This window comes from Capra hircus, chromosome 7, assembly GCF_001704415.2.
Source record: "Capra hircus breed San Clemente chromosome 7, ASM170441v1, whole genome shotgun sequence".
NCBI classification, from domain to species: domain Eukaryota; kingdom Metazoa; phylum Chordata; class Mammalia; order Artiodactyla; family Bovidae; genus Capra; species Capra hircus.
In genome coordinates this window covers 57,937,956-57,954,759 of record NC_030814.1, presented here as the reverse complement: position 1 = coordinate 57,954,759, position 16,804 = coordinate 57,937,956, and the positions used below count along the sequence as shown (strand labels likewise).

The following is a 16,804-nucleotide window of genomic DNA, read 5'->3' as shown; positions in this document are numbered from 1 at the left end:
TCTAGTTGATTTGCCGTGTTGTGTTCATTTCTGTGCACAGCAGAGTGACTTAGTTTTACACGTATACATTCTTTTTTATATTCTTTTCTGTAATGGTTTGTCTCAGGAGATTGGATATAGTTCTCTGTGCTGTACACATAGGACCTTATTGTTTATCCATTCTAAATGTAGGAGTTTGCATAGACCAACCCCAAACTCCAGATGGTCTCTATCCCTCCTCCCTCCCCCTTGGCAACTACTAGTCTGCTCTCTGTGTCTGCAAGTCTGTTTCTGCTTTGTAGATAAGTTCATTCATGCCTTATTTTTTATTGGTTTTTATTTGATATGCGAGATCTTAGTTCCCCAATCAGGGATCGAACTCATGTCCCTTGCATTGGGAGTGCAGAGTCTTAACCACTAGACCACCAGGAAAGTCCCATTTGTGCCGCATTGTAGATTCCACATATAAGTGACATCATAAGGTATTTGTCTTTCTCTGACTTACTTTAATTATTATGAAAATTTCTAGTTGCATCCCTGATGCTGCAGATGACATTACTGTGTTCTTTTTTATGGGAGATATATATCATTGACTTACTCTGATGCCAGAATTTTATCTGCCTTATTGATTTAATAGGATAGGAACACAGGAACCCTTAGAAGGTAGTTTGTTTTCAAAGGATGTATGACTGGGTTCTAACTTATAGTTGACTGTCTTATTCATTATCCTAGTCATTACTGTTTTGTTTGATTACAATCTTAAATGCAGAAAAATTCAGACTCTTTATTCCCTGGCTAAAGGTTTTGTATTTTGGATATCCCAATCATTTTATAAATGTTCCAGGTGGTAAATAAAACCTGGTCATTTTTCTTTTTTTGGGGGGGGCATAGTGAAGAGGGGATATTATCCTTTATTAGCAATGCAACGTCTTTTTGTGGCATGCCTCATGATCTTGAGAAACAGATTGATCAAGTAAAGGAAAACTTTAGAAATTATGCTTTCTGATTGAGATTATGCTTGTTGGGACAAATAGGATAGAAAAATTTCACGTTGCTCCCTCATTGTGAAGAAATAAGAGCTAAGCAATAACATTCAATTTAAAAAGATACCTGAATTATGTTTTTAAATTTCACAAAACAAAGTTAAACCAAACGGTGGTAGCTCCTGTAGATTTTTCTCTACTGGGGAATTGACCGGAATGCTACAGTTGCATTTGTTAAGAAAGAAAACTAAAATTGTTATTAATACCTCAAAAAAAAAAGCTAAACGCCTCTCTACTAGTAGAGTCCAGCTAGGTGAGTTTTACCTAGTCCTCCAGCAGACCAGCTAACGTTGTGTTGTTTTTTGGTTAGGTTTGAACCCCGTTTTAGAGATTAAAGATAGCGGTTAAAATGTTTAACAGGCCTTTGTTCGGCTTTTAGACTTGTAGGAAGGCCAGCTTCATCACCTGGTAGTTGGCTTTCCAGCTAAGGTGGGTTTCGGATGTGCAGCTTCTGCCAAGGAGCTCTGGCTGTAAACTCTGGAAGAAAGCCAAAGGAAAGAAGTTCCCGGCGCTAGTGCTTGTCCCGCTCAGAGAGTCCGGCGCTGGCGCATTTTTCGTGCAGTTATTGGCTGGGACTCTGCGTGCCGCTGTCGGCCAATGGAGACGCTGGAGATCTGGCCCCGGCCCGTCCCCTCTCGGCGCCGGGGGATGAGGCCGAGACTGAACAGCCGGCGAGCAAATCAGCGGCATCCAGAAAGCCATGTCCGACTCGGAGCCCAGCGCCCGAGCGCTAACCCGCTGAAAGTTTCTCGGGAAAGAAGCCGGGACGATCTGGACCCTGCTAAGAGGAACTGTCTTTGAGTGAGATGGTCCCAGAGGCCTGGAGGGGCGGACTGGTAAGCACCGGGAGAGTGGTGGGAGTTTTGCTGCTTCTGGGTGCCTTGCAGAAGGCTTCCGCCGCCGTCATTCGCTATGAGATCCTGGAGGAAAGAGAGAAGGGTTCCGTGGTGGGCAACGTGGTCAGGGACCTTGACTTGGATCTCGGCAGCCTGTCAGCTCGCAGGCTCCGGGTGGTGTCCGGAGCTAGCCGAAGATTCTTTGAGGTGAACTGGGAGACCGGAGAGATGTTCGTGAACGACCGCCTGGATCGAGAGGAGCTGTGTGGGACCCTGCCCTCCTGTACCATAACTCTGGAGTTGGTAGTGGAGAGGCCGCTAGAGTTGTTCAGCGCGGAAGTGGTGATCCAAGACATCAACGACAACAATCCCTCTTTTCCTACGCGGGAAATGAAATTGGAGATTAGCGAGGCCATGGTGCCGGGAACGCGCTTTCCGCTCGAGATCGCGCATGATCCCGATGTGGGAAGCAACTCTTTACAAACCTACGAGCTGAGCCGAAACGAGTACTTTGCGCTTCGAGTGCAGACGCGGGAAGACAGCACTAAGTACGCGGAGCTGGTTCTGGAGCGCTCCCTGGACCGGGAGCGAGAACCAGGTCTCCAGCTGGTGCTGACGGCGTTGGACGGAGGAACTCCGGCTCGCTCCGCCAGCCTTCCTATTCGAATCGTTGTGCTGGACGCAAATGACAATGCGCCCACCTTCAACCAGTCCTTGTACCGGGCGCGTGTCCTGGAGGATGCACCCCCAGGCACTCGCGTGGTGCAAGTCCGTGCAACGGATCTGGATGAAGGCCCCAACGGCGAAATCATTTACTCCTTCAGCAGCCACAACCGCGCTGGCGTGCGGGAACTATTCTCCTTGGACCTTGTTACCGGGGTGCTGACAGTCAAGGGTCGGCTGGACTTTGAAGACGCCAAACTCCATGAGATTTACATACAGGCCAAAGACAAAGGCGCCAATCCCGAAGGAGCACACTGTAAAGTTTTGGTAGAGGTTGTGGACGTAAATGACAATGCCCCGGAGATCACAGTCACCTCCGTGTACAGCCCAGTCCCCGAGGACGCCCCTCTTGGAACTGTCATTGCTCTGCTCAGTGTGACCGATCTGGATGCTGGGGAGAACGGGCTGGTGACATGCGAGGTTCCACCAGGTCTCCCTTTTAGCCTGATATCTTCCCTCAAGAATTACTTCACTTTGAAAACCAGCGCAGTCCTGGATCGGGAGACCGTGCCAGAATACAACCTCAGCATCACGGCTCGAGATGCGGGAACCCCTTCCCTCTCAGCCCTCACGACAGTGCGGGTGCAAGTGTCCGACATCAACGACAACCCTCCACAATCTTCCCAGTCTTCTTACAATGTTTACGTTGAGGAAAATAACCTGCCTGGTGTTCCAATACTAAACCTAAGTGTCTGGGACCCCGACGCCCCGCAGAATGCTCGCCTTTCCTTCTTTCTCTTAGAGCAAGGAGCTGAAATAGGCCTAGTGGGTCGCTATTTTACGATAAATCGTGACAGTGGCGTCGTGTCATCCTTAGTGCCCCTGGACCATGAGGATCGCCGTGAGTTTGAGTTAACAGCTCACATCAGCGATGGGGGCACTCCTGTCCTGGCTACCAACATCAGTGTGAATGTGTTTGTCACTGACTGCAATGACAATGCCCCCCAGGTCCTATACCCCCGGCCTGGCCAGAGCTCGGTGGAGATGTTGCCTCGAGGTACTGCTGCTGGCTACCTGGTCACACGGGTGGTGGGCTGGGACCCAGATTCAGGGCACAACGCCTGGCTCTCCTACAACCTCTTGGGAGCCCCCAACCAGAGCCTTTTTGCTGTGGGACTTCACACGGGTCAAATCACCACTGCCCGCCCAGTCCAGGATACAGATTCGCCCAGGCAGACTCTCACGGTATTGATCAGAGACAATGGGGAGCCATCGCTGTCCACTACTGCGACCCTGACTGTGTCAGTAACTGAGGAATCTCCTGAAGCCCTGGCTGAGTTCCCTGCTGGCTCTGCCCCCAGGGAGCAGAATAAAAATCTCACCTTTTATCTACTTCTCTCTCTAATCCTGGTCTCCGTGGGGTTCGCAGTCACAGTATTAGGAGTGATCATATTCAAAGTTTACAAATGGAAGCAATCCAGGGACCTATACCGAGCCCCTGTGAGCTCCCTGTACCGAACACCAGGGCCCTCTCTCCACGCAGACGCTGTGCGGGGAGGCCTGATGGCCCCACACCTTTACCATCAGGTATACCTCACCACTGATTCGAGACGCAGTGACCCACTGCTGAAGAAACCTGGCGCTGCCAGCCCCCTGGCCAGCCGCCAGAACACTCTGCGGAGCCTTGATCCAGTGTTCTATAGGCAAGTGCTGGGTGCAGAGAGCTCCCCTCCTGGACAGGTAAGGGTTAGCAAGTCACCCTGGAATGATATGAATGGTTTTTGATTCCTGCATCACTTCTAGGAACGTATGTAGCCATCTTCATTCTCAGTGATCAAGACGTTTTCCTAATGATGCATCCACATTTTTACTTGGCTTTTCGCAGATCAAACGTTGTGCCTTTTGGGGGAGGGAGATGACCCAGCTAGAGTGTGGTTTTCGGTCCCACACAGTGTGGAGTTAATCCACTCATCTGTGGACACAATTCACACCCTCAGCATTCACTTGCCATAGCAACTAACCAATCCTGCTAAAGGGCCATTAAGCTTTAACTCACCATCTCAGCACTCAGAGCTTAGCTTGGTATCATTTGCATTGAGTACAAGTTAATGGAAACCTCTAGCCAGTAGCAGCTGCTAGGAGTATAAAGACTACCTCATCTGTCCATCTTTCAAATGATTGCCACATCTGCATTAAAACTAATGGTTTGCTGATAATTTTCCTTTGATTGGACAGATCCTCTTCCTCATTCTCAGATGGCTTTCTATGAAAGAAATAAAATTCTAGAGTCCTTTAAATTTTATTTCAAGGACACTACAGGAAATTATGTGGACATTACTTACATGTGCATTATAGAAAATTTGGAAAATATGGAAAAATATAAGAAAAAATTAAAATTAATTTTATTCCCAAATCCAAAGGTAACCACCATTCATTATAAAAGTAAAAGTAATATTTACTTTGAAAATAAATTCAGAAGGACATAAAGTACAAAATGAAAGTTCTTTTTGCCCTAAGTGTTAATTCCTATCCTTTCACCATTATTATTATTATTTTAGTAAAAATGTAGTGTGACAGGCAAATTCATACCCTGAGAAAAAAGATAAAGCTATCATTTATTCAGGATAGTGTCCAGGCCTTTGTTTTGGAGTGCAGCTTAAACATACTTCCATCTGTGGGAGAACAACTATAACTTTGTTACTAACTAGTGTATTATTGCTATCAACCTTTGGGTCTGGCAGTTAGACATAGGAAGCTCCACCACTTACCATCCATGAGTCCATGGCCAAGTTAATCTATTTTCTAGCCCCATTTTTAGTATGTGGAAAAGAAGTAGCAAGAGTTTTGTAAGATTAGTACATGATGCAATATATGCACAGTGTTTGTTGTGTCATAGTTCCAAAAAATTCTTTAGCTACTAACCTGGAGACAGTTCAAGATGACAAAGCAGAGGCATATATGGAAAGGCTAAGGAAGGATGAAAGCCATAGAGAAGCAGCTGCTGCTTTTCTGGTCAGACTGGAAAACAACTGGCATTTTCCTTTGAATGATGTTCTCAAACGTGGTTGCACACCAGGATTACCTAGGGACCTTTTAAAAATCCTGAAGCCCAGGCCACATCCCAGATGGATTAAAGCAGTCTGTTGGGATGGGACACAGGCATTGATATTTTTTGAAGGTCCTCAAGTGATTCCAGTGTGAAGGCAAATTTGAAAAGCATTGCCCTAAGATATGCCTGTCCATCAATTAGCATGTTTTTGAAACGAAGTGTTATTTTGAAGTTCACAGAACCAGCAGCCAGCCTTGTTTTGCCAGACTGAACTTTAAAAAATTCTATAATGTTATTTCTCAACCTTAAAGTATTATATAGAATAGCTCTAGGAAAGCACTGTAGGGAAGATGTGAGATATTTCAGTCATCTAAGGAGAAAAATCTTCCTCAACCACTAGCCCCTGGGCAACTATTTCTTTAAAAATTTAGAGCTCAGCAATGGATGTGGTGTTTCTTTTAGGGGTGAAAACATTTTCCTATAATACTGTGGTGTTTGCATCATTTTAGCATATGTGAATATACTAAAAACTGTTGAATTGTACATTTTAAAGGGGTGAATTGTATGGTGTAATGGATAAGTTATGTAGCTCAATACACCTGTTTTAAAAATCGAGAGATAGGAGAATCACACACTTGGCATAAAAAGGTCAAGTCTAGGATATATAGGATTTGGGCTTTAGGATCCTCCAGTTCAAGTATTAATAATATAGATATGTTTGTTTTGGTGTCAACTTGCAAATAAAAGGGATTGAGATCTATAAGAGGTCAGCAAAAAGGGTCAGTTGATGGCTACAGGGATGACACACTGTTAGGAAAATGATTTAAGATGTTACAGAAAGAGGTTTTCTTTCTTTCTAGACAGATTAGAGGTGAAAGTGGGGAGACCCTAATACTGCACTTGATAGACTTTACACAAGTCTCCTAACATTTCTGAGCTTGTGTTCTCAAATATAAACTCTTCCAAAATTGTGTGAGAATGAAAAGTAATGTATATAAAATGTATACTTATAAAATACTTATAAAGTACAAGCATTCAATAGATACTTGTTGAACTAACAAGTGATAATAGCACTAATTCACCATGTATTGGTGAATGTACCAGACAGTTCAAAAGATGAAAAGGCACAGTCCCTGCTCCTATGGCACACGGAGTACCATAGGAGACAGACATGTACACACACCCACAAAAATGATAAGAGAAATCTATATAATACAGGAAGCAACGGGAGCAAAGGAAAAGAAACACTCCAGTCACCCTGGGGAAATCAGGAAGAATTCATACAGGTGATGATGCTTGATCTGAGGATGAAAGTTGAGTAGTAGTTTATCAAATAATAAAGGGGAAAGGCGAGTAGAGAGGGACCCTTGCAGGAAATTCTGTGTGGAGGGATAAAGTTTTTTTTATTATTGCTGAACCTTAAAGTGTATTTGTAAAACAACTTTTGCAGGAGATAAAGTGAAGCAAGTAGGCAGGAGTTAAATCTTGAGTTACCTTTAGGCTATGCCAAGGATTTTTTATTTTATTCTATATCCATGATAGTCATTGCAGAATTTTGAACTGATATAATGTCGTCAGAGTTTTTGTTTGTTTGTTTTGGAGTGATTATTCTGGTAGCCACAAATGTGTGTGTGTGTGCTTACTCAGTTATGTTCGACTCTTTGCAACCCCATGAACTGTACCCCGCTAGGCTCCTCTGTCCATGGAATTGTCCAGGCAAGAATGGTGAAGTAAGTCATCATAATGGATTGGGGATGTTGGGACTGGACACTAAAGAAGATTTGCGTACGTACTCAGTCATGTCTGACTCTTTACCACCCCATGGACTGTAGCCCACTAGGCTCCTCTGTCCATGGGATTTTCCAGGCAGGATTATTGGAGTGAGTTGCCATTTCCTCTCCCAGGGGATATTCCCGGCCCAGGGATTGAACCCGTGTCTCCTGCATTTGCAGGCAGATTCTTTACCACTGAGCCACCTGGGGAAGCCCTGTAATGTAACATGGGGCTATTATGTTACATGGGGCTATTATATTACATGGGGCTATTATATTACATTTAGAACATTTAGGAGGCTATTACAGTATTTGAGAAGATTGAGAAATGCTTGAACCAGCACAGTGACAAGTAGAGATGGAGGGACATAACTATAGTGAAATTATCAGCACTTATTCATTGACATGATAAAGGGAAGACGGAAGAGGAATGAGTCAAGAATGATCCTCCTTACCCCTCCCCACTGGCAGCTTGGGGGCAAGATGGTGTCATTCTACTGGATAGTGAATCCTGGCATAAACACTTCATAAGTCAGACTGATTTACACCTGTCATTCTCATGGGAGAAGGTTTAGGTGTTTGGGGATGAAAGAACACAGAAAGCAGATACCTCCCTTTGAGACCAAAATGTTGTTTGCTGGCCTCACCATTGAAAGGATATTCTTGAAGATCAAGGGCTTGGGAAAACACCTGGGAGGATAACCTCTGGTTTTGCTACTGGTTTTGGAAATCCCATGGTCAGAGGAGCCTGGCAGGCCATGGAGTCACCAAAAGTCAGATACGACTTTACTAAACACTACCACCAACAATAATTGGCAGCCTAGGTGAGGATTCAGATGAATTTTTAAAAATCTCACATGCAAATCAGGATAGATTTTTCTCTTTGTATTCTGGCGTGTTTGTGACTCCAGTTACAGTTTGCAGGTAACTACAGTGTGAGTTTGAACAATCTTTCTGCATTTGTGCAAGGTGGTAGCCAGGCTCCAGGGAGGGTGAGATCAAGTCTTCCTTGCCAAAAGGCCCCCTAGGGCTCGGTGAAAAACTTGCTGTTTTGAAACAGTCACAGTTGGTAATTAACAACATATCAAGCATACCATGGTGTCAAATAAAGGAGATTTGTAGGCACTGGTGCTGTTGGTAGCTGATCTCAATCATTCAAGAAAGCTATTAAATCTGTGAACATTGGCTAGTCCTTAGCGTCTCCCAGACGAGCTGATTCTTTACTGATCTGGAACATCTTCTCCTGACTTCTCCCCCTCTCCTTCGTTCCTTCCATACTGTCCTTGAAATCAGTGAATGGCAATTCAGTATATCATCAGTGACTATCTGAGTAAGAGAGGTTTGGTTTCTGCTGCGCCTTCTGTTACAACAGAAATGTGTACTGCATAAATTTAATAGGCTGCATTAATGTGTAAGCCTTTTCTGCAAAGAGATGGATATATTTCTGCATAATCTGCGAAGGGGCAGAGTTTTTTGTATAAAGCAGTGCTATCTAATTAGCTGTTGCTCTAATACAATCAGAATGAGGCAGAAGCTACTCCTTTAGAATATTGGTGGATGACAACACTGGCTTGAACAAAGTGACCAGTCTCAAATGGCTACTCACTCTGGGCTGCAGGTTGCTAGGGCTCTCAGGCTGTCGCTGTTTTCCCCGCTGAAAAGGGGCGGGGTGAGATGGGGTGGGGATTGGTGAATTAGAAAACAAAAACATATATGTTGTCTGCCTCTCTATAGAGGTAATAACCCATGGGGGGAAAATACTGTTGAGCGGGAGGAAGGCGAAAAGATAGGTGGGTTTTTGTTTTTTGTGTTTTTTTTTTCCCTTCTTCCAATACTGCGTCGCATTAACCCTGCTGCTATTGGGACGTTCTCTGCTTAGCCTATTGGCTGAGCCCAGGAGTCGCTGTCTGCCAATCGGGTGGAGGAAGGCAGACAAATCTACCCCGCCACCAGCAAAAAACGGCGCGTAACCCTTGCGGCGCCGGCCCAGCCGCGCCAGAGCTGGCGTGGGGAAAGGGAGATAGGTGTCTCCAGCTGCTGTGGCTGTTTGGGGCGGGTCAGCTTCTGGGGCTTCTCAGGACCAGATAGAGAACTAGCGGGCAGCAGCAATGCTCGGCAAGGTGAGAGGCTGGGTACAAATCTGCCGGGGGGCTACCCTTTTGTTCCTTTTTTGCCACCTGGGTTACGTTGGTGGGCAGATCCGATACCCGGTCCCAGAGGAGTCACAGGAAGGGACTTTTGTGGGGAATGTCGCCCAAGATTTCCTGCTGGATACCGAGAGCTTGGCAGCTCGCAGGCTGCAGGTCGCTGGAGAGGTGAACCAAAGACACTTCCGTGTGGATTTGGACAGCGGTGCCCTGCTCATCAAGAATCCAATCGATCGAGAGGCACTGTGTGGGCTCAGTGCCAGCTGTATTGTGCCCCTGGAGTTTGTAACAGAAGGGCCTTTGGAAATGTACCGAGCAGAGGTAGAAATTGTGGATGTGAATGATCACGCCCCCCGATTCCCTCGGCAGCAGCTGGACTTGGAAATTGGGGAGGCAGCTCCTCCAGGACAGCGTTTCCCCTTGGAAAAGGCTCAGGATGCAGATGTGGGGAGCAACTCCATCAGCAGCTATAGACTAAGCTCCAATGAACACTTTGCCCTAGATGTAAAGAAGCGCAGCGACGGCAGCCTGGTCCCAGAGCTGCTCCTGGAGAAACCTTTGGATCGGGAAAAGCAGTCAGACTACCGCCTAGTGCTGACTGCTGTGGATGGCGGGAACCCCCCAAGATCTGGCACGGCAGAGCTGCGGGTGTCAGTGCTGGACGTGAATGACAACGCCCCAGCCTTCCAGCAATCCAGCTATAGGATTAGCGTCTTGGAGAGCGCGCCAGCCGGCATGCTGCTCATCCAGCTCAATGCCTCCGACCCAGACCTGGGTCCCAGTGGTAACGTCACCTTTTCTTTCAGTGGTCACACCCCTGATCGTGTGAGAAGCCTCTTCAGCCTGCACCCCACTAATGGAAAGCTTACCCTTCAAGGACCCCTAGACTTTGAGAGCGAGAATTACTATGAATTTGATGTGCGGGCTCGAGATGGGGGCTCTCCAGCCATGGAGCAACATTGCAGCCTTCGGGTGGATCTCCTGGATGTGAATGACAACGCCCCCCACATCACAGTGACCTCAGAGCTGGGGACTCTCCCTGAGAGTGCAGAGCCTGGCACTGTGGTGGCACTCATCAGTGTGCAGGACCCTGACTCAGGTTCAAATGGGGACGTGAGCCTCCGTATTCCCGACCATTTGCCCTTCACCCTCAAGTCTGCCTTCAGGAATCAGTTCTCCCTGGTGACTGCTGGGCCCTTGGACCGAGAGGCCAAATCCAGCTATGATATCATGGTCACTGCTTCTGATGCCGGGAGCCCTCCTCTGAGTACCCACAGGACCATTTTCCTTAACATTTCGGATGTGAATGATAACCCACCCTCTTTCTTCCAGAGGTCACATGAGGTGTTTGTTCCAGAGAACAATCGCCCAGGGGACCTGCTCTGCTCCCTTGCGGCCTCTGATCCCGACTCTGGCTTGAATGCACTTATCTCCTACTCTCTCCTCGAGCCCAGAAATCGAGATGTGTCAGCATCCTCCTTCATCTCCCTGAACCCCCAGACGGGAGCTGTTCATGCTACTCGATCCTTTGACTATGAGCAAACACAGACACTGCAGTTTGAGGTGCAAGCCCGGGATCGGGGCAACCCACCCCTTAGTAGCACTGTGACAGTTCGTCTGTTTGTGCTGGACCTCAATGACAATGCCCCAGCTGTACTCCGCCCTAGGGCTCGGCCTGGTTCCTTATGTCCCCAAGCACTGCCTCCGTCAGTTGGTGCTGGCCACCTAGTCACAAAGGTGACCGCTGTGGACTTGGACTCAGGTTACAATGCTTGGGTTTCGTACCAGCTCCTGGAGGCCCCAGACCCCAGCCTGTTTGCAGTCTCCCGCTATGCCGGGGAGGTGCGGACAGCTGTTCCCATCCCAGCTGATCTCCCGCCGCAGAAGCTGGTCATTGTGGTAAAGGACAGTGGTAGCCCACCACTGTCTACTTCCGTCACTCTCCTGGTGTCCTTGGAAGAAGACACTCATCCAGTTGTTCCTGATCTTCGAGAGTCTTCGGCTCCAAGGGAAGGAGAATCCCGCTTGACCCTCTACTTGGCTGTATCTCTAGTGGCAATTTGCTTTGTTTCCTTTGGCTCATTCGTGGCGCTCATCTCGAAGTGCCTGCGTGGGGCTGCCTGTGGAATGACCTGCTTTCCTGCTGGCACCTGTGCCTGTCTCACCCGGTCTCGAAGGAGGGAGGGGCTTCCTCCTTCCAGTGGGATCCTCCGAATCCAGCTAGGGTCAGATGATCCTATCAAGTTTGTCGATGTGGGCGGCCACTCTCATGGCTGTACACCCTTGGCTTCTGCACCCACTCGGAGTGATAGCTTCATGATGGTGAAGTCACCCAGTGCACCTATGGCAGGGGAACCCGTTCGCCCAAGCTGCCCACCCTCTGATCTTCTCTATGGGCTAGAGGTGAGACCTTTGCAGGCTCAGCCAATGCTTGAGGGTTATTCTGATGCAGGCATGTGGCTGGGCCATGTCCCAGAGAATATATTGGTCTCTCTGTAAGAGCCTGTAGTGATGTTGCCACTCCTGTGAGTGGTAACTGTGTGGTAGATGATGTGCTTTAGAAGCATTTTGTGAGTTAACCAGGGAGTTTTCACAGATTAATACTTGGGGTGGATTATGCCCTTATCTGAGAGTAAGAAATGAAAGTGAGTGATCAAGAGATGGGGTGTTGTGGAAACATGCTGCTGGAATGTGGAGCACATGGAAGGCTCTCGTGTACGAGGTGCACCTAAACCCAGGTAGTGACTTTCTCTCCTCTTCCTGAATGAGGGGCCAGGGTCTGGAATACCTTAATTCTAGGTTACCATTCCCCAGTGGGCTGAGGGAAACTTATATCTTTGCTCCACAGTGTCATCTACTCCCTTACCCACTGCGAAAGGGACTCTCTGCTTGAAATGTCGTTGTTTGGTGTTCAGTCGCTAAGTTCCATCTGACTCTGCAACCCTGGACTGTAGCCCACCAGGCTCCTCTGTCCGTGGGATTTCCCAGGCAAGAATACTGGAGTGGGTTGCCTTCTCCAGGGGATCTTTCCAATCCAGGGATCGAATCCACGTTTCCTGCATTGGCAGGTGGATTCTTTACCACTGAGCCAGCAGGGAAGCCCCTCTTGAAACATAAGAGGAAAGAGCCAAGGGATTAGAGAGGCAACAAGGTGGAAGCAGGGGTCTTTTTGTCCTAGGTCTTCAGGTCTCCCAATCAAGTCCCCATTGGGATCAGAGCTAGATGCAGTCGATTGGGGCAGAGGAACATTACCTCTTTGGGAGTGGGGAAGGCAGTAAGTGAAATCACTAAGTATCAAAACCTGTCTTGCTGCTGAGGAATTCATGGAGACAGCCAATCTGGGAGTCTTTAAGTAGAGTTCTTCTGAACTGATGAAACCATAAAGCCTAGAGGCCATGCCTAGATTCTACTCACCTTGCTTGGGTGACCTGGATCAGTCCTAGAAGTGTTCTCATCCCCCACCGCAAGCTGTGATGCCCATTCCATAGCTCATGTGGAATCTCAGAAAAAGTGAATCCTTATAGCCATCAATGACATTGAGATTCCTCAAAGTACTGCTGGAGAGTCCGAGCAAGACTCTGAAGGGTCCTAACAAATCTTTTCTTTCAGTCTGGCAGTGTTTGGCAGGATGGGGTAGGGAGGGGGTAACGTGGGCTTTGCTTCCTGGAGAAGGACAACATTTTGATGGTTCAAGTGAAATAGTGGGAGTTTCTGAAGTTACACAGGAAGTTGCTGGGACAGAACCCTGAGAAGTTTTGTACCACTTTGTCTTCCCTGTTGAGCGCCATCTGAGCTGTCAAACTTTGCTGCCAAGGGAACTGAATCAACCTGCAGCACGAAATAAGTGGGGAGGTAGGAGGCTTCTGTGACATGGATTTGCAGCGCCGGTTCCTAAGGTTTCCAGGACTGAGGAGACTTTATAATTGGTTGAGAGCAGACAGACTTTTGGGCCAATCAGACTTAGAGCCGAGGTGGGGGATCTGATCTTCTTGGCCGCCTCTCCTCCCCCAGCTCCCCAGCTCCACTCAGATTCAATTCCCCTCCGCACCAACCCACCCCCGCCATTTGGTGACTAAGAAGAACTGCTGCAGGCAGACAAACCTCGGAGCAGTTTTTAAGAGGCTGGAAGGAGACATAAGAGATTTCAGCTGCTACATTCCAAGCCCTGGGTCTACCTTGGAGACAGGACAGCACAGAGTCAGTGTCCAGGAAGGGACTCCTGGGTCATGGGACCCAAGACACACCCACAGCTCGCTGGGAAATGGCAAGTGCTGTTCATGTTGTCCTTGTGCTGCTGGGGCTGGGTGTCTGGGCAGCTCCGTTACTCTGTGGTGGAGGAGTCTGAGCCAGGGACGCTGGTGGGGAGCATTGCTCAAGATCTAGGCTTAAAGGTGACGGATCTGTTGAGCCGCCGGCTGCGGCTGGGCGCTGAGGAGGATGGGCAATATTTTTCCCTGAGCTTGATGAGTGGTGCCCTGGCAGTGAATCAGAAAATTGACCGAGAGAGCCTGTGTGCAGCCAGCACCAGCTGCCTGCTGCCAGTACAGGTGGTGACCGAACACCCCCTGGAACTAATCCGTGTAGAGGTGGAAATCCTGGATCTCAATGACAACTCTCCGAGCTTTGCCACCCCTGAGCGAGAGATGCGCATCTCAGAGTCAGCTGCACTGGGGGCACGGTTCCCACTGGATAGTGCCCAGGATCCTGACGTGGGCACCAATACTGTGAGCTTCTATACTCTAAGCCCCAGCAGCCACTTTTCTCTCAATGTGAAGACCCTAAAAGATGGGAAGCTGTTCCCAGAACTGGTTCTGGAGCAGCAGCTAGACCGTGAAACCCAGGCAAGACATCAGCTGGTGCTCACTGCTGTGGATGGGGGCGTCCCAGCCCGCTCAGGGACCACCCTTATCTCTGTCACTGTGCTGGATATCAATGATAATGCTCCAACCTTCCAGTCCTCAGTTCTGCGTGTGGGACTCCCAGAGAATGCACCCGTGGGCACACTGCTGCTCCGCCTCAATGCCACTGATCCAGACGAGGGCACTAATGGCCAACTAGACTATTCTTTTGGAGACCATACATCTGAGGCAGTGCGGAACCTCTTTGGCCTAGACCCTAGCAGTGGAGCAATCCATGTGTTGGGTACCATTGATTTCGAGGAGTCAAGTTTTTATGAAATTCATGCAAGAGCCCGTGACCAGGGACAGCCAGCCATGGAAGGCCACTGTGTGATTCAAGTGGATGTGGGGGATGCCAATGACAATGCCCCAGAGGTACTACTGGCCTCTTTGGTCAACCCTGTCCTGGAGAGCACACCAGTGGGCACAGTAGTGGGATTGTTTAATGTGCGGGACCGAGACTCAGGGAGAAATGGTGAAGTGAGCCTCGATCTCTCTCCAGACCTGCCATTTCAGATTAAGCCTTCTGAGAACCACTACTCACTCCTAACCAGCCAGCCTTTGGACCGTGAGGCCACATCCCACTATATCATTGAGCTGCTGGCCCATGATGAGGGCTCGCCTCCCTTGCACACACATCTCACCATCAGGCTCAACATTTCAGATGTAAATGACAACGCACCCTACTTCACCCAGCAGCTCTACACGGCTTACATCCCAGAAAACCGGCCTCCAGGCTCCCTTCTCTGCACCGTGGCTGCCTCCGATCCGGACACTGGGGATAACGCCCGCCTTACCTACTCTATTGTAGGGAACCAGATTCAGGGCTCCCCAGCCTCCTCCTTTGTGTATGTCAACCCCGAGGATGGGCGGATCTTTGCCCAGCGTACTTTCGACTACGAACTGCTGCAGATGCTGCAGATTGTGGTGGGCGTTCGAGACTCTGGCTCTCCCCCGTTGCACGCCAACACCTCTCTCCACGTGTTTGTCCTGGACCAGAATGATAATGCCCCAACTGTGCTGCACCCTAGACCGGGTCGGGAATTCTCACTACCCCAGCGTCTCCCTCGCTCTGCCCCTCCTGGCTCCTTGGTCACCAAGGTGACAGCCGTAGATGCTGATGCAGGCCACAATGCCTGGCTCTCCTATTCACTGTTGCCACAGTCCACAGCCCCAGGGCTGTTCCTGGTGTCTGCACACACTGGTGAGGTGCGAACAGCCCGGGCCTTACTGGAGGATGACGCTGACACCCAGCAGGTGGTGGTCCTGGTGAGGGACAATGGTGACCCTTCACTCTCCTCCACAGCCACAGTACTGCTGATTCTGGAAGATGAGGACCCTGAGGAAATGCCCAAATCCAGGGACTTCCTCACACACCCTCCTGAGCGTTCAGACCTTACCCTTTACCTCATTGTGGCTCTTGCGGCCACCAGCCTCTTATCTTTAGTCACCTTCACCTTTCTGTCAGCTAAGTGCCTTCGGGGCGACGGGGGTGGGGGTGGGGGTCAGTGCTGCGGGCGCCAGGACTCGCCCTCCCGGGAGTTCTATAAGCAATCCAGCCCCAACCTACAGGTGAGCTCAGACGGCACACTCAAGTATATGGAGGTGACGCTGCGGCCCACAGACTCGCACAGCCATTGCTACAGGACGTGCTTTTCACCAGCCTCCGACGGCAGTGACTTCACTTTTCTAAGGCCCCTCAGCGTTCAGCAGCCCTCAGCTTTCGCGCCGGAGCCCGACGCCTTCCGGTCCCGCTCTAACACGCTGCGGGAGCGGAGCCAGGTGAGGGCTCTGCGCTACCCCTGGGGGCGGAAATGGAGACGCCGCCCACCCACATCAGGGACTTTGAACTTGGCATCCGCTCCCTCTGGTGGGGCTTGACTCTAATGTCTGTCGAATGTCGGGACTGTTTGGATGGATTGATTGTGCTGAAGCAGAGGTGTGGCCGAGGCAGGGATGGGGCGCTGTGCCTGGGGAGGTGATGGCGACTATGGGTGAGGAGGAAGAGAGGATAGGGCAGACAGAAAAGCATGGGGTCTGGTGATCACTCTGGCGTTTTCCATCAGATCCGGGTCTGGGTAGAGGCAGCCACAGATCCCTTTCTGCAGCCAGCCTCCTTCCTAGGCTTCAATGCGGGCACGCTCTGCTGGTTTTGAGGTTTCTTCTTAGGTTTCTTCCCACTCTCTTGACCGGTGACTTCACTGTGATTCACAACCCTCTTTATTCTCATATCAAACCAATGCGTCTGTGGTTGGCCCATGTGCCATGCACAGCGCACAGGCTCCCCACGCCTCACCTGCGCACGCCCCTCACACCTGGCCGTCCTCGTCCTCATACGCCGACTTTAACTGCCAGCCGCTTACAGAGGGCTGTCCTGACAGCTCACAGCTTCCCTCCCACCTTGCTGCCAGCCTCAG

General features: G+C 49.3%; 1 protein-coding gene across 20 annotated transcripts in view; it reads left to right on the top strand.

Moving 5' to 3' along the window:
• LOC102191519 (protocadherin gamma-C4) overlaps positions 1-16,804 on the top strand; it is a 171,637-nt gene that overhangs the window by 136,891 nt on the left and 17,942 nt on the right. The window contains exon 1 of one of the 20 annotated variants that reach the window (XM_013965624.2): positions 1,253-4,261. The exons of 17 other annotated variants lie outside the window; for them this stretch is intronic. In XM_013965624.2, coding sequence (XP_013821078.2) covers positions 1,829-4,261 — 2,433 coding nt within the window. In that variant the 5' untranslated portion in view covers positions 1,253-1,828. Of the gene's footprint in view, positions 1-1,252; positions 4,262-9,159; positions 11,893-12,530; positions 16,170-16,804 lie in introns of those variants that run through there. 2 more of the 20 variants (XM_013965623.2, XM_013965622.2) reach the window with 2 other exon arrangements.